Source organism: Ranitomeya imitator, chromosome 1 (assembly GCF_032444005.1).
Source record: "Ranitomeya imitator isolate aRanImi1 chromosome 1, aRanImi1.pri, whole genome shotgun sequence".
Lineage (NCBI taxonomy): Eukaryota > Metazoa > Chordata > Amphibia > Anura > Dendrobatidae > Ranitomeya > Ranitomeya imitator.
Window position 1 is genome coordinate 733223538 of NC_091282.1, and position 18460 is coordinate 733241997.

At 40.4% G+C, this 18460-nt stretch overlaps 1 protein-coding gene across 3 annotated transcripts in view; it reads right to left on the reverse strand.

Annotated features, from left to right (window-relative positions):
* Positions 1-1689: 1689 nt before the first annotated feature.
* The window catches only part of RTN1 (reticulon 1), a 406711-nt gene continuing 389940 nt past the window's right edge, over positions 1690-18460 (reverse strand). For all 3 annotated transcript variants that reach the window (XM_069733463.1, XM_069733472.1, XM_069733483.1), the window contains 6 exons: positions 12324-12531; positions 11037-11175; positions 9247-9316; positions 4242-4288; positions 4112-4170; positions 1690-2502 (listed from right to left, as the gene is read on the reverse strand). In XM_069733463.1, coding sequence (XP_069589564.1) covers positions 2463-2502; positions 4112-4170; positions 4242-4288; positions 9247-9316; positions 11037-11175; positions 12324-12531 — 563 coding nt within the window. In that variant the 3' untranslated portion in view covers positions 1690-2462. The remainder of the gene's footprint in view (positions 2503-4111; positions 4171-4241; positions 4289-9246; positions 9317-11036; positions 11176-12323; positions 12532-18460) is intronic.

Consider the following 18460-nt stretch of genomic DNA (forward strand, 5'->3'; position numbering starts at 1 on the left):
TGGGATTTTCTTGTGTAAATACTGATGAAAAAAAATCATTTAGCATATTGGCTTTTTCCTCATCCACCATTTTGCCCAGAATATTTTTAAGGGGGCCAACACTATCATTTTTTAGTTACTTACTATTTACACAGTTAAAGAATATTTTGGGATTATTTTTACTCTCTCTGGCAATGAGTCTCTCTGTCTCAATCTTTGCTACCTTGATTTGCTTTTTACAGAATTTATTTAAATTTTTGTATTTATTTAATGCCTCATCACTACCTACTTCCTTTAATTCTCTAAATGCTTTCTTTTTGTCACTTATTGCGCCCCTTACAGCTCTATTTAGCCATATTGGTTTCCTCCTATTTCTAGTATGTTTATTCCCATACGGTATATACTGTGCACAGGTCCTATGCAGGATGCTAATAAACGTCTCCCATTTTCTTTGTGTATTTTTGTGTCTCAGGATATCGTCCCAGTTAATTGCACTAAGATCATCTCTCATCCATTGGAAATTTGCCCTCCTGAAGTTTAGTGTCCTTGTAACCCCTCTACTACACATCTTATTAAAGGATACATGAAAACTTATTATTTTGTGATCACTATTCCCCAAGTGACCCCCAACCTTTATATTTGATATGCGGTCTGGCCTGTTGGTTAATATTAGGTCTAGCAGTGCCCCCCTTCTTGTTGGGTCCTGAACCAATTGTGAAAGGTAATTGTCTCTCATAGTTGTCAAAAACTGATTACCTTTGCTGGAACTGCAGGTTTCTGTTCCCCAATCTATTTCAGGGTAGTTGAAGTCCCCCATAATAATGACTTCCCCTCCGTTGCTTCCATTATTTTTGGAGAGTGACATACCATCTCTGGCTTGTCAAGGTAAGGAGGCTTATTCGCCGTGCAATGCTCCTCTGGGAAATATAATATGCAAATTGCCTCTTCTGAGAAAAAGAAGACTTAAACTCTATAGAGCCACCTGTTGGAAGTAGCAGATGGTATGTCACTCTCCATAAGGAGAAACGATACCCCTTAGACCCCAGTCCAGAGCCTCTCACCTAGCCAAATTAGTTCTCATGCTTCGCACTGACGAGGGCCAACAGCCTGAAACACCGTGTCTGCGAATTGAGATACTGATTTGGCTTTTATCCTAAGTCATATTGCACGTCTCGTTAAAGGGTTGATTGTGACTTGTAGGATCGCTACTTCCAACAGGTGGCAAGGTTTCTGGCATTAGTATACATGCACTCATTGTCAAAAAGTTTTCTTTAATATCTAATCTGTATCTTCTTTCAGTTTCATTCCATTGCTTTTCGTGCTTCCATGTGCAAATGAGAATAATGATGATTCCTCTACACTGTGACAGGCCTTCAGATATTTGTAGACAGCTATTAAATAGTCCCTTTATGAATGACACTTACCTGGATGTATACTTGGACTTGTGCTGGCAGCCCAGTGAAATGCAACAGATCAGAACAAATTTACAAACACAGTGAGAAAGTGAGAATACAAATGGAAAACACCAAATCTTGGCAAGAAATTTTATTCCCATTTGTACTGAATTATTTTGGTTAGGTAACCAGCACATAGACACAGTGAATATGTTGTTATCTGCGCCATCAATGAACGTCACCTGGGTTGTTTCATCGGTCAGGTCTGGCAGGATGTGTTTTGGCAAAGTTTTACAAGCTCAACAAAAACAGAATCTTTTACATTTAGTGACATTTTATTTATGCATTCAGTGTCAAGTACATAATAAGTGCAAATATTCAGAGTCCATAATTCCGCTAGGAACTACAGAGAATGAATTACAAATTGTAATAAACCGAACGAGCTGGACCCGGCTACCGTAACATGTAAATCTGTCATCCCAATCCCTTACAACAGAAGTACTGCAAGTTGAATTCATACAAAAACGGAGAGAAGTACCGCACACTGATTTCACTTGTGCTGGAAAACACGAAACATTAGTCTACAGTTCTACGTATATATATATATTTATATAATCGAAATAACTCCAACCAGCGGGCCTAGAGACAACGAAGCAAGTCTGTCCTATTGCATCAATTGCCCTAAGCATGAAGCCCTAGCCGCACGTCACATTAAGTTATAGAAGCGCTGCCGAGAATAGCAGGAAAAACACTAAAAAATAATAAATAAGAAATAAAAAAAACTAAATATTTTATTTAGGCTTCCAACATCATGCACTTTTAAGCAACACAAAAAAAGAAACACGTCTAGAACACGTTTTGTATCTCTTCACTATACTTTAGTGCTTGACACGGCTGATTGCAAGTATTCTAATAGCGTAGAAGCAGGTTCTGCTCCTAGATCGTTTTTTTATTTTTTGGATGTTTTGATAAACACAGAGTGTTGGAAAAGAGAATGGTGCAAGAAATCTGTAAGTAAAGTGTAGAACACAGCTGTTTCCACATTAGACTCCACAATTTACCAAGAATCGACTGGACTAGATAGACTATTTATTCCTTCTGTTTTGCACCAGGAATTTTAGCTTGAATTCTGCAAATTAAAAAAAAATACATTTTAGTTAATTAAATTTACACTTCTATTTGAAAATACCTTAATTATTCTACCCCTGGCATTACTGAGACCCTTTATACTGACCAGCACACTCAGCTAGAAAGCAGCACCTAGTGTAGTGGTGCATTGGGCCCCTCATACATTAGGGTTCCTCCAATAACTACACCCCCTCCCCTACTGGAATAGAGATACATAGTGGGCGCACTTGCGCCAAGTAATTTGGAGATGGCATAGATACTTACATATGATCACATTTAAAGGGTTATCAGGAATTATTTCAATTTTTTCCAAGGTGCCCAGCGCCGATCTCACAGATGGCTCTTGCCGGTGATTCAGCGGCTTCCACTTGCATCACGTCGACAGAGCAGCGGCTTCTCTTCCACTCTCCTCTGTTGACGGATGGTTAGTGCTGACGTCATGCTGATTGACAGTCAGCTCCCCACTACCTACAGTAACTGCAGGGAGGCAACTGTCAATCAGCATGACGCCGGAAGTCACACCCTGTTGACAGAGCAGCCTGGAAGAGGAAAAGCTGTTCTGTTGAGGTGGAGCAGCCGAATAGCCACCAGGAGCAGTTGGTGACCACTCTGGGCTGGCGCCAGGCAGTTAGGTCTGTTAGAAACTACCTACCTGTTAGTTTTTAGGCCCATAGTAAAAAAAAAAAAATAGTCCTTTACAACATCCTTTAAAGATTATGGATTGTTTTACTTAAATGTATGTATTTTGGGCTAAAAATAATTATTGCCATTCAGTGTTGTTAAAAAAGTTACATTGCTTTCCTTTATATCATCTGTGTTGCCTTTTTATTAGCTCCCGTGAGCTGATCTGTGACTACAGACTATATCAAAGTTGAGCAGAACTTTGTGGTCATAAATCAGCAGAGAGAGGCTCAGAAAAAGACATAAGTTACAAACTCTCCTTGCAGAATGATCTCACTGATGGATTAACGGTTAACTCATTCAACAGTCAGCAACCTGTAAAAGCCAAATGACATTTTGAATGAAAACCCAATTGAAAATATGTTTTGTAGACCAAAAATTTGTATGCATTTAAGTTAAAAATAAAGTTTCCAAATGTGTCCATATTATTTACAGACATATTTGGGTAAAAATATTTCTCCTTATATATACAGTTATATGAAAAAGTTTGGGCACCCCTATTAATCTTAAGCTTAATGTTTTATAAAAATTGTTTTTTTTTTTTGCAACAGCTATTTCAGTTTCATATATCTAATAACTGTTGGACACAGTAATGTTTCTGCCTTGAAATGAGGTTTATTGTACTAACAGAAAATGTGCAATCTGCATTCAAACAAAATTTGACAGGTGCATAAGTATCCCTGACTGATCGGCAGAACGGGAAATTATCCTCCAATGGGGCACTTTTATACCTTTTCTAAAAAGAAGAAGCAGGCTGCATGGCCGACCACCACTCCATTCATTCTCTATGGAGCTGCCAGAAAAATACGGGTGAAGCTCTGGGAAAGAATGGAGCGGCCCCATTCCGTCAGTCCCAGCGGTCAGACCCCCACCGCTCAAGAAGTCATCACCTTTGGCATGAAGGAAGGAACCATATCATATCCACTTACTTTGCCACAATTGTGTTCATGTTTGTCCTCACCAGTCCCAAATACTGGTCAATTTGTGCCTAGAAGAGGAAAATATCCGCTTATTAATTAGTTGCAACTAGATGGATGAACTTAATAAAACATTTCTTACCTGATACTTATCATATACGGCTGGGAGAGAGAACATGGACACCACAGCTATACAAGAGAAAGAGATGAAGCATCAGATTAATGAAAAATAATGATTATAACAAGTTATTATTGATCTAACTCAACATATAGAATTTTTTTATTTATTTTTTTTTCTTCTTATCCTTCTATGTTTTATCTAGCCTTTAACTGTTTCTTATCTATCTTTCTACCTATCATTCTTCCAAATTTTCTATTTTCATTCAGGCATCCATGACGGTTTTCCGTGGCAGTGCACACTTAATTAGCCAGCACCAAAATGCCCGTATCATTGGTGCCTATGGTGTTTACAAGGCCCCAACAAGATGAATGTCATGTGGGGTCCGAGTGACTAGGTCTCATGTGACATCATGGGCACAGTACCCATGATAGCGGCACTCAGATGCTGGCCGAGGAAGTTCAGACGGTCACGGTGTGGCTGCGATGGAGAACAGACATGGATGACGGACCAGGGTTCTGCAAATCTTATTGCTCAACTCTACCTGCTACTTATCATTTCTCACATATCTATTATGCAACCATCAGTCTAATTTTTAACTAAAATTCTGAATACCAAACACGGCCCATAACTGGCCCCTTTAAAAGAGTATTCTATTAAGAACAAGTCATCACTTCAGATGGAGTAGTGATGACTGTAAGACCCCTTTCTTGGAATCTGAGGTTTGTGCTATAAATTTTGAGAGAAGCAAAATATAGGGTAAGAAAGCCTGATTCCAGAGATGTGTCACTTACTGGGTTGCTGGCTGCAGTTGTGATAGAATTCCTGTTTTCTCTGCTGTATATGTAGCAGTGCTCAAATGCTGAGATCTGTATAACCCCTCCAACACCCCTGATTGGCAGGTCCTGTGTACATTGTCAGCAAGCTGACAATCAGGGGTGGGGGCGGGGTCACACAAATTAGCCTGACTGGTCTGCATGTGACACCCAGTCCAGACGTGCTAATCTCTTGCTGAAAAAAACACTGATTGTACTGAAACTACAACACACAGCCTAATCAGTTAAACATGCCTGTAATCAGGCTTTCTAGCCCTAAATTGTGCTGCTCTCAGATCAAATAGCAAAAACCTGCTGACAGATTCCCTTTAAAAATAACACAGGTTAAGTTCCGACATATGATAGCATTTGACATCTAAATAATCCAGTTAAATGCACCAATAACACGTAAGATTTTAGGATGGCGTTTCTCAATGTTTTTCTATAAAAATAAGCAAACAGAATAACACAAGTCAGACACTAATGTGAACAGAGCCTTAATGCGCATTTACACTCGCCAATATTCTGGAACGAATGTTCCTCCTAGGAATGCCCATTTCACAATTATTGCTGATGACCTGAAGAAGAAGCACAACACTTACAAATCTTCATTCTTGCCAGCACGTTTTCCCTGTTTAACCCCTTCATGACCCTAGGTTTTTTCGGTTTTGCATTTTCCTTCCCAGAGCCATAACTTTTTTATTTTTCCATCAATATGGCCATGTGAGGGCTTATTTTTTGCGGGATGAGTTGTACTTTTGAACAACATCATTGGCTTTAGCATGTCGTGTACTAGAAATCGGGAAACAAATTACAAGTGCAGTGAAATTGCAAAAAAGTGCAATCCCACACTGTTTTTTTGCTAGGTTCACTGAATGCTACAACTGTCCTGCCATTATGATTCTCCAGGTCATTACAAGTTCGTAGACACCAAACATGTCTAGGTTCTTTTTTATCTAAGTGGTAAAAAAAAATTCCAAACTTAGCTATAAAAAAATTGCGCCATTTTCCAATACCCGTAGCATCTCCATTTTTCGTGATCTGGGGTCAGGTGATGGCTTATTTTTTGCGCGGCGAGCTGACATTTCTAATGATGCCATTTTGGTGCAGATACGTTCTTTTGATCGCCTGCTATTGCATTTTAATTCAATGTTGCGGTGACCAAAAAAACGTAATTCTGGCATTTCAAATTTTTTTTATCACTACGCCATTTAGCAATCAGGTTAATCCTTTGTATTATTGATAGATTGGGCAATTGTGAACGTGGCGATACCAAATATGTGTAGGTTTGATTTTTTTTTATTGTTTTATTTTGAATGGGGCGAAAGGGGGGTGATTTAAACTTTTATATTTTTTTATTTTTTTTATTTTTTTAGCACCTTTTTTCTTACTTTTGCCATGCTTCAATAGCCTCCATGGGAGGCTAGAAGCTGGCACAACTCGATCGGCTCTGCTACATAGGAGTGATGCATAGATCGCTCCTATGTAGCTGAATTACTGCATTGCTATGAGCGCCGACCACAGGGTGGTGCTCACAGCAAGCCGGCATCAACAACCATAGAGGTCTCAAGGAGACCTCTGGTTGCTATGCCGACGCATCGCTGACCCCCGATCATGTGACGGCGGCATATAACTAGTTAATAGGGGCGGGTGGATCACGATTTCACCCGCCGCTATTGCGGGCACATGTCAGCTCTTCAAAACAGCTGACATGTCCCGGCTTTGATGCGGGCTCACTGCCGGAGCCCGCATCAAAGCGGGGGTTATGACCTCGGATGTACTATCCCATCCGAGGTCAGAAAGGGGTTAAGCAAGATATATGCCGTCGAGAGCGATAATATTCTGTGCACACAGACAAATTGTATAACTGACAGAAATGGCTTACATGTAGCCAATCAGATGTCGTTGGCCATTGTAAACGCATCCTTATTCAGTATATATATATATATATATATATTGCCTTGCGAAAGTATTCGGCCCCCTGGAACTTTTCAACCTTTTCCCACATATCATGCTTCAAACATAAAGATACCAAATGTAAATGTTTTGTGAAGAATCAACAACAAGTGGAACACAATTGTGAAGTTGAATGAAATTTATTGGTTATTTAAAATTTTTGTGGAAAATCAAAAACTGAAAAGTGGGGCACAATTGTGTTCCACTTGTTGATTCTTCACCAAAAATTTACATTTGGTATCTTTGTTTGAAGCATGATATGTGGGAAAAGGTTGAAAAGTTCCAGGGAGCCGAATACTTTCACAAGGCACTGTATATGGGAAAAAATGATTAGAAAGGAAACTCAATCTTGCATAACAAAAATGGTAATGCAGATAAAAGATTGTAAAAATGTGGAGAATAAATATGTGTATGTGCAAAAAGGAATGAGGGTAGCTATATTGCAAATACATCATACATGGTGAAAAAAAACAAAGGAGGATACTAAAAGTGATAAGTAAAAAATAAAGATGAATGGAAATAACATAAATAAGGGTACATGTGTTCCCTTTATTTTTTTGAGCAGTATATATATATATATTACAGACCAAAAGTTTGGACACACCTCATTTAAAGATTTTTCTGTATTTTCATGACTATGAAAATTGTACATTCACACTGAAGGCACCAAAACTATGAATTAACACATGTGGAATTATATACTTAACAAAAAGTGTGAACCAACTGAAATTATGTCTTATATTCTAGGTTCTTCAAAGTAGCCACTTTTTGCTTTGATAACTGCTTTGCACACTCTTGGTATTCTCTGGATGAGCTTCAAGAGGTAGTCACCGGGAATGGTCTTACAACAATCTTGAAGGAGTTCCCAGAGATGCTTAGCACTTGTTGGCCCTTTTTCCTTCACTCTGCGGTCCAGCTCACCCCAAACCATCTAGATTGGGGCCAGGTCATCTGGCGTAGCACCCCATCACTCTCCTTCTTGGTCAAATAGCCCTTACACAGCCTGGAGGTCTGTTTGGGGTCATTGTCGTGTTGAAAAATAAATGATGGTCCAACTAAACGCAAACTGGATGGAATAGCATGCCGCTGCAAGATGCTGTGGTAGCCATGCTGGTTCAGTATGCCTTCAATTTTGAATAAATCCCCAACAGTGTCACCAGCAAAGCACCCCCACACCATCACACCTCCTCCTCCATGCTTCACGGTGGGAACCAGGCATGTAGAGTCCATCCGTTCACCTTTTCTGCGTCGCACAAAGACACGGTGGTTGGAACCAAAGATCTCAAATTTGGACTCATCAGACCAATGCACAGATTTCCACTGGTCAAATGTCCATTCCTTGTGTGCTTTAGCCCAAACAAGTCTCTTCTGCTTGTTGCCTGTCCTTAGCAGTGGTTTCCTAGCAGCTATTTTACCATGAAGGTCTGCTGCACAAAGTCTCCTCTTAACAGTTGTTGTAGAGATGTGTCTGCTGCTAGAACTCTGTGTGGCATTGACCTGGTTTCTAATCTGAGCTGCTGTTAACCTGCGATTTCTGAGGCTGGTGACTCGGATAAACTTATGCTCAGGAGCAGAGGTGACTCTTGGTCTTCCTTTCCTGGGGCGGTCCTCATGTGAGCCAGTTTCTTTGTAGCGCTTGATGGTTTTTGCAACTGCACTTGGGGACACTTTCAAAGTTTTCCCAATTTTTCGAACTAACTGACCTTCATTTCTTAAAGTAATGATGGCCACTCGTTTTTCTTTACTTAGCTGCTTTTTTCTTGCCATAATACAAATTCTAATAGTCTATTCAGTAGGACTATCAGCTGTGTATCCACCAGACTTCTGCTCAACACAACTTATGGGCCCAACCCCATTTATAAGGCAAAAATTACCACTTATTAAACCTGACAGGGCACACCTGTGAAGTGAAAACCATTTCCGGTGACTACCTCTTGAAGCTCATCAAGAGAATGCCAAGAGTGTGCAAAGCAGTCATCAAAGCAAAAGGTGACTACGTTGAAGAACCAGAATATAAGACATATTTTCAGTTGTTTCACACTTTTTTGTTAAGTATATAATTCCACATGTGTTAATTCATAGTTTTGATGCCTTCAGTGTGAATTTACAATTTTCATAGTCATGAAAATACAGAAAAATCTTTAAATGAGAAGGCGTGTCCAAACTTATGGTCTGTACTGTATATATACAAATTCTGTAGATATGTGCTATCCACGTGTATAAATGTACTGACTTCACGTTGCAGTTGTGTTCCTTACCCATGATAAGGAGCGTCAGTCCATTGAACAGCGCTCCGACATATGTCAGCAGCCACATTAGTACAGCAAACTAGAGAGGAAAAAGCAAATACATAATTAGGTTAAACCCATGTACAGGTTCTCAGATGCAGACTAGTTTAGTATGACGCCGAGATGCACAAGACATTGCATAGTGTCCCAGAGACTTTCTTCTGCAATGTTCCTCATGGCATCTTGCTTCCTCTATGCTCATTGACAAATAAATGGGCGATTGGATCATATGCATAGCCAATGGCTCTCCTGTATCCCCATGACACACATGATGGGTGTTCTTCTATAGTTCCCTCTTGCTGTAATGTTACTAGGATTTTATATGGATCCCTTTAAAGAGTATTCTCATCCCATATATTCATGGCATATCAACAGGACACTCCAGAAATGTCTGATAGACACAGGTCCCATCTGTTGATCCATCATCTTGCCCAAGAGCAGAGGCTTATCTTATGCTAGCGTGAATGGAGAGACAGCGGTCGATGTGCGACTCTCTCCATTCACTTAAAAGGGTTATCCGTGACTAAATAATTTATTTAACAATGAGCCAAATGACAATTTTTTTTTAACAATGAGACCCAAAAAATGACGGACAGGTAGTGACTAACTTGTTAGCCACTACCTGCCTGTTCTATCCTGTGTTGGTTCAGAGTGGTGAATTCAGCTGCTTCATGTCAACAGTGCAGCTCTTCCAAGCTGCTCTGTTGATGGGGCATGACTGCCAATATCATTCTGATTGACAGCCGGCTCCCCGCAGCCTAACTGCAGGGAGCCGGCTGTCAACCAGCATGACATCGGCAGTCATGCCCCATCAACAGAGAAGAGCAGTAGAGAATCCTCAACTCTGATAGTGTTTCATCGTTAGTAACTACCTAAATGTAAGTTCTTAGGCCCATATTAAAAAACTAATAATAGTTCTGAATAACCCATTTAAAGAGGACTTTTGACCATGTAAAAAATATTCAGTTTTTTATTTTATTATATTCCTATTAAATTCCTGCTGCCCACCTCAACCCCCTGGTAAAAACCATATAAATTGGCCTTAAATAACAAACCCCATATCTCTGCCATGTGGCGAATTAAAACAGAATACGAGGAAAACACAAGAACAAAATATGAACTCTTTTGACCTGGTGACAGGTTCTCTTTAAGGCCGGGGTCACACTTGCGAGTGTGATGCGAGAAAGTTGCGTTAGTCTCTTGCATCAATACCTGGCACTGCTGCCGGCACTTAGACCGGAGCGTGCGGCTGCATAGAAATACATGTAGTCGCACACTCCGGTCCGAGTGCCGGCGGCAGTGCCGGGTATTGATGCAAGAGACTCGCGCGAGTTTCCCACACCCCACTTGCAAGCGTTACCCCGGCCTAAGTAGGAGTTCCTAAAATAGCCAAGCATGCTGGCCTCAAATGTCTGAGTTCCCTGTAATGCCATTTTGGTGCCATTAATATTTTACATATGATAAATATATTTCAGTGGGTGTTTTTATAAAAGGAGATCCTAAAATATGGCTCTTGCTCGCCAGGATGTTTTCCTGCCCATTTACTACATTTATGGCCATTCCATGGGCACATATAATACTACATTTCCTTGCAGCAACGTTGCAGGACAATTGAGCATGGGTTTCCCTCCCGCTGGGGGTCTGAAGAGGGGAATACAGAATTTGACACCACTGCAACTCTTATTTCAAAGGGGTCTATGATGATACTTTTAATGATAAAAGTATTGATTATTGATACTAACCACCAAGAATATTCATACCTTCAGTGAATCCACCAGGTCCTGCACTAGGAAGAGTCTCCTGAGCTCTCGGACTATGCTGTTGGAGTACACTTGCAGGCAGTCTGTGTACTTCTGGATCTGTTCTTGCGAGAGGGAGATCTCAATATCCAAGTAGTTCCTGCAAAATGTCAAGTGCTGTTTCCATTAACTTTCGGTAGAAATCATAGCTCAATTTTACAATTGATGGAGCTGGTGCGCGGTTACTTAAAATGCAGTGATATGAAAGTTCTCAGCATATTAGTGGCTGCACATCATATTTTTACATCTAAGTGAAGCCCATTTTAGGGCGATGAATGTTAGATGTGAAGCTGGTCAGCAGATGTGACATAAAGTTTGTATAAAAAAAAAGTTGGATTTTTTTTCCCCAGAAATAGCGCCACTTTTGTCCATGGGTTGTGCTCGATATTGCAGCCCATCCTCATTCACATGGACTATAGCTGCAAAACCAAACATATCCCATTGACAAGTGTGGAGCTGTTATGGTACAAAAGGAGACTCTTCTCTCCTCTCACACAACAAATAGAGAAACGCTATTTGCCAAATGAAGATCGGACATAAAGTGAGAGTCATCTTACAATTCCTCCGACTTTCCACCACAGGCATACCTACAGGAGAGAGGGGCTTGTACCAGATTAAATTCTGCCCCCCACTGGTAGTGGCTATCTCTCCCCCCAACCCTCTCCGTCATCCTGGACTTGGCCCTCTAACCTATTTTCCATAGTAGAGAGGTTTTCCAAAAGCATCTCTAAAACTATCTTGCTTTTTGGGTATAGGGCCATATTTCACTTCCCCTGTAGTGGCATTGCAGATTAATTGACAACTATCTAGATAAAATACAGTTTAATCCATTAAATGAGCTTTCTGGTTTTGTAAAAAACCCTCTCAATTGGTGCACTTTATTTAAAAAACAAATTTGCTTTACTCAACCTCCCTGGGTCCAACGCTCCGTCGCTGCACCTGGTGTCTGCTATTTTCTGTAGCACTGACGTCGCGTCGACAGCACTACAGCCAATCAGTGAGGTCTGCGGTTCGGAGTGGCTCTTTCCATCAACATGGGCAAAGCTGCTTGGTTTCAGTGCTGTCTACGTGACGTCAGCACTGCAGACAATAGCGGACATCGGGAGCAGTGGCGGAGACTCAGTGTCGGACTAGGAGAGGGCGAGTAAAGCACAGTTTGTTTTTTAAACAAGCGGCATCGGGGTTTTCTGACATTATCGTATAGTAGGTCAAGCACTGGTCCTGGCAGATTGGTAAGATACCACTTACTTGAATGGATGTCCTTCATCGGTTTTCTGTACAGCTTGTAAGACTGACTTGTAGATTCTGAAGCTGATTGTGGCTGAGAGAGCTGCGAGTGCTAGGTAGGCGATGACACTGACCACGCTGAACTGAGTCAATGAGAAAAGCATCAAAAGGACACTTCCAAAGACAATCCCAGTCTGCTTCACATCTCGCCAGTATAATAAGTCTATAGCTGCGGAGGAAGAGCATAAGGTCAGATGGCTGAAACAACATACAGAGGTTACAATGCAATGCCTTAATGCACATCTCATACACAGACATGTTTTACACATAGTCATCTTTTCTCATCAAGTAACCAGCTCTTAACGAACATAAATTGGAAAAAAAAAGTCCACCATGACAACTACTTTAAATGGGTTTTCCAGTGATATTATCCCACTGGGAACTAAGTACACAGATTGTGTGGAAATTTGGATGGGCCGGTTTTGTCTAAAGTGGTTCTTCAATCTACACTCAGCATGCTTCTTTAAAGGCTATGGACACATTTCACAAAATTATATAACCATATTTTAACATTTCAGGCTACAATCTTCATTCCTTTATTCATTTTCAGACTCTCTGATATGCAGTTTTTATCCTGATCCAAATTTCAGATTATTCTCTTGTGGGAGTGTCTATCCCAGGAATATAGGCTGGATGTGTGGTCTGTGGATATATTAGCTCCTATATCAGCACAGCTTCTACCCTGGACTTATTTCCTCTTCACATGCTGTCCTACTCTTCAGTAACCTGTTTTCTCTGCCCTCCCTGAGATACTTTCTCCCCTCCCCATGCTGCGCAGATCTGTATACATCCACTCATCTTCCCTCTAGTTATCTCTAACACTGAGAGAAGGGAGGAGGCAAAGGAGTAATCAGAACCACAAGTTCTGATAGATTTGTAAAAGCATTCAACTAGATAATTAATTCCAGACATATTCAGTAGAAAAAATGTAGCACATTTTTAATGAAGCCCATTTAGAAAGTTGCTTAACGATAAGCAATAAAACAAATTTTCTGTGAGGGTATAAAGATTTTTTAAATCTTCCCTTCCATTTTTTACCTTTCACCACTCTCTCCCGTTTTTGTCTTTAGGAAATTTCAGCCTTTTTAAGTTAAAATAATACGTAAAAAGATTTGAATACTTCTATATTTTTAGCAGTAGTTTAGAACATTTTTTCAAATATCACATAAGAAAATTTGGTGAAAATAAGAGCAGACAATCCCCTGCTCCGTTCAGGACCTCAAAGAGTAGAGCCGCTATAACACACTTGTCATTGAGTCATTTCGTACCATTCCTGTTCTGAAATCCCCCAGAAAATGACAGATTGAGAACTGTCACAGAGAGGGGCCATTAGAGGGTTAGCTAGCAGCACATGGTTGCCATTTAGATGAATGACTGTCCATGTAATATATGGATGGATTGCGTTCTCCAGTGAGCTCTAAGAACAGCTCTAAATTCTGGCTTGTAGGTCCAGAGAACTCCTTTCCATAAAGTCATGTGTCCTAGATGGGCAATTGGAAAGGGATTCTCATATGAGACAATCCTTCAAACAAAGCCTTTTGCACCCAACTTTCCTTGCACAGTGACAAAGCATTAGACTTCTTTACTAGGACTGTGAGGACAGCTCTAAAAAGCCATCTCTTAGATTAGATGTTGTAATATTAAAAGCCAAATGAAAGCACCCTTCCATTAGGAAGTAAGTAAAACCTAATATAACAAATAAAGGAGGAGAAGAGAATGGTATTTTTGTTAATATTGGAATTTTCAGATTTACCTCCGGTCCTGTCGTTTGCTATATGCATCAGTCGCAATTAAAGAAGTAAAAAATGTCTTGAGTGGCTGGAATGAGCATTTATACATTGCCATACCGCTTTTATGTAAAAGGGAGAAATGACTCCAGTACATACTGTACATAACGTTTTATGTTTCATACATGTGAGACCATTATTTTTTCTTTATATTTAAAAAGCAAATCAGTATTCATGCAGGGAGAAAATGTATCTCTTATAATGTAGGCGTTTCATTCTACAGATGATTTTCCTACTTACTGTAATGCTCATGCAGAGATCATACTTAGTGACCTATTAGGCCGGCGTCACACTCAGCGTATGAAAATACGGTCCGTATATTATGGCCGTAATACGCTGAAAAGTCCCGAAAATAGTGGTCCGTAGCTTCTCCGTAGGCAGGGTGTGTCAGCGTTTTTTGCGCATGGCATCCTCCGTATGTAATCCGTATGGCATCCGTACTGCGTGGTTTTCTCGCAGGCTTGCAAAACCAACATACCGCTATAGAAGTGATCCATGTGTCCCAAAAAGAAAAAAATATATATATATACTGTCTATATATATATATATATATATATATATATATATATATATATATATACTGTATATGTCAGTAGACACATATATGTATATATATTAATATTTTTTCCAGCGCTATACAGCTTGAAAGCCGGTAATTCAATTACCGGCTTTTTCTTTCTCCTTCCTAAAACCTGACATGATATGAGACATGGTTTACATACAGTAAACCAGGTCTTCTCTCCTTTTTTTTGCAGATTCCACACTACTAATGTCAGTAGTGTGTATCTGCAAAATTTGGCCGTTCTATCTACTAAATTAAAGGGTTAAATGGCGGAAAAAAATGGCGTGGGCTCCCGCACAATTTTCTCCGCCAGAGTAGTAAAGCCAGTGACTGAGGGCAGATATTAATAGCCTGGAGAGGGTCCACGGTTATTGGCCCCCCCCCTGGCTAAAAACACCTGCCCCCAGCCACCCCAGAAAAGGCACATCTGGAAGATGCGCCTATTCTGGCACTTGGCCACTCTCTTCCCATTCCCGTGTAGCGGTGGGATATGGGCTAATGAAGGGTTAATGCCACCTTGCTATTGTAAGGTGACATTAAGCCTAATTAATAATGGAGAGGCGTCAATTATGACACCTATCCATTATTAATCCAATACTAGTAATGGGTTAAATAAAACACAAACACATTATTTAAAATTATTTTAATTAAATAAAAACAAAGGTTGTTGGAGTATTTTATTCTACGCCCAATCCAGTCACTGAAGACCCTCGTTCTGTAAGTAAAAAAACATAATAAACCAACAATATCCTTACCCTCCGCAGATCTGTAACGTCCAACGATGTAAATCCATCTGAAGGGGTTAAAATATTTTGCAGCCACGAGCTTTGCTAATGCAATGATGCTCATGGCTGCAAAAACCCCGGAAAATGAAGGTAAAGTAGGTCAATGTCCTATATTTAGCTTAATTTGCGGTGAGGCGCCCTCTGCTGGCTGTTCCTAGATCGTGGGAACTTTCCTAGAAAGCTCCCAGGCTTTCTAGGTAAGTTCCCACGATCTATGAACAGCCAGCAGAGGGCGCCTCCCCGCAAATGAAGCTAAATATAGATCATTGACCTATATTTAGCTTCATTCCCCGGGGTTTTGCAGCAAGGAGCAGCCTGCATTAGCGGAACTCCTTGCTGCAAAATGTTTTAACCCCTTCAGAAGGATTTACATCGTTGGACTTTACAGATCTGCGGAAGGTAAGTATATTGTTGGTTTATTATGTTTTTTCTTTTACAGAACGAGGGTCTTCAGTGATTGGATTGGGCGTTAAATAAAATATTACAACAACCTTTGTTTTTATTTCATTAAAATAATTTTTAATAATGTGTGTGTGGTTTTTTTTTTAACCCTTTCATTCAATTGGATTAATAATGGATAGGTGTCATAATTGACGCCTCTCCATTATTAATTAGGCTTAATGTCACCTTACAATAGCAAGGTGGCATTAACCCTTCATTACCCCAAATCCCACCGCTACACGGGAATGGGAAGAGAGTGGCCAAGTGCCAGAATAGGCGCATCTTCCAGATGTGCCTTTTCTGGGGTGGCTGGGGGCAGGTGTTTTTAGCCAGGGGGGGGCCAATAACCATGGACCCTCTCCAGGCTATTAATATCTGCCCTCAGTCACTGGTTTTACTACTCTGGCGGAGAAAATTGTGCGGGAGCCCACGCCAATTTTTTCCGCCATTTAACCCTTTAATTTAGTAGATAGAACGGCCAAATTTTGCAGATACACACTACTAACATTAGTAGTGTGGAATATGCGAAAAAAATGGGGATATGAGATGGTTTACTGTATGTAAATCAGGTCTCATATCATGTCGGGTTTTAGGAAGGAGAAAGCAAAAGCCGGTAATTGAATTACCGGCTTTCAAGCTGTATAGCGCTGGAATAAATATTAATATATATACAGTTAGGGCCAGAAATATTTGGACAGTGACACAATTTTCGCGAGTTGGGCTCTGCATGCCACCACATTGGATTTGAAATGAAACCTCTACAACAGAATTCAAGTGCAGATTGTAACGTTTAATTTGAAGGGTTGAACAAAAATATCTGATAGAAAATGTAGGAATTGTACACATTTCTTTACAAACACTCCACATTTTAGGAGGTCAAAAGTAATTGGACAAATAAACATAACCCAAACAAAATATTTTTATTTTCAATATTTTGTTGCAAATCCTTTGGAGGCAATCACTGCCTTAAGTCTGGAACCCATGGACATCACCAAACGCTGGGTTTCCTCCTTCTTAATGCTTTGCCAGGCCTTTACAGCCGCAGCCTTCAGGTCTTGCTTGTTTGTGGGTCTTTCCGTCTTAAGTCTGGATTTGAGCAAGTGAAATGCATGCTCAATTGGGTTTAGATCTGGAGATTGACTTGGCCATTGCAGAATGTTCCACTTTTTGGCACTCATGAACTCCTGGGTAGCTTTGGATGTATGCTTGGGGTCATTGTCCATCTGTACTATGAAGCGCCGTCCAATCAACTTTGCAGCATTTGGCTGAATCTGGGCTGAAAGTATATCCCGGTACACTTCAGAATTCATCCGGCTACTCTTGTCTGCTCTTATGTCATCAATAAACACAAGTGACCCAGTGCCATTGAAAGCCATGCATGCCCATGCCATCACGTTGCCTCCACCATGTTTTACAGAGGATGTGGTGTGCCTTGGATCATGTGCCGTTCCCTTTCTTCTCCAAACTTTTTTCTTCCCATCATTCTGGTACAGGTTGATCTTTGTCTCATCTGTCCATAGAATACTTTTCCAGAACTGAGCTGGCTTCTTGAGGTGTTTTTCTGCAAATTTAACTCTGGCCTGTCTATTTTTGGTATTGATGAATGGTTTGCATCTAGATGTGAACCCTTTGTATTTACTGTCATGGAGTCTTCTCTTTACTGTTGACTTAGAGACAGATACACTTACTTCACTGAGAGTGTTCTGGACTTCAGTTGATGTTGTGAACGGGTTCTTCTTCACCAAATTAAGTATGCGGCGATCATCCACCACTGTTGTCATCCGTGGACGCCCAGGCCTTTTTGAGTTCCCAAGCTCACCAGTCAATTCCTTTTTTCTCAGAATGTACCCAACTGTTGATTTTGCTACTCCAAGCATGTCTGTTATCTCTCTAATGGATTTTTTCTTTTTTTTCAGCCTCAGGATGTTCTGCTTCACCTCAATTGAGAGTTCCTTTGACCGCATGTTGTCTGCTCACAGCAACAGCTTCCAAATGCAAAACCACACACCTGGAATCCACCCCTGACCTTTTAACTACTTCATTGATTACAGGTTAACGAGGGAGACGCCTTCAGAGTTAATTGCAGCCCTTAGAGTCCATTGTCCAATTACTTTTGGTCCCTTGAAAAAGAGGACGCTATGCATTACAGAGCTATGATTCCTAAACCCTTTCTCCGATTTGGATGTGGAAACTATCATATTGCAGCTGGGAGTGTGCACTTTCAGCCCATATTATATATATAATTGTATTTCTGAACATGTTTTTGTAAACAGCTAAAATAACAAAACTTGTGTCACTGTCCAAATATTTCTGGCCCTAACTGTACATATATGTGTCTCACTGACATATATATATATATATATATATATATACCTATTCTATGTGTACACATTTATTCTACCTATTCTAATGTAAGCTGTCAGTGTGATTTTACTGTACACCGCACTGAATTGCCGGCTTTTCTCTCTAACAGCGCTGCGTATTTCTCGCAAGTCACACTGCTTGTCCGTGTGTAATCCGTAT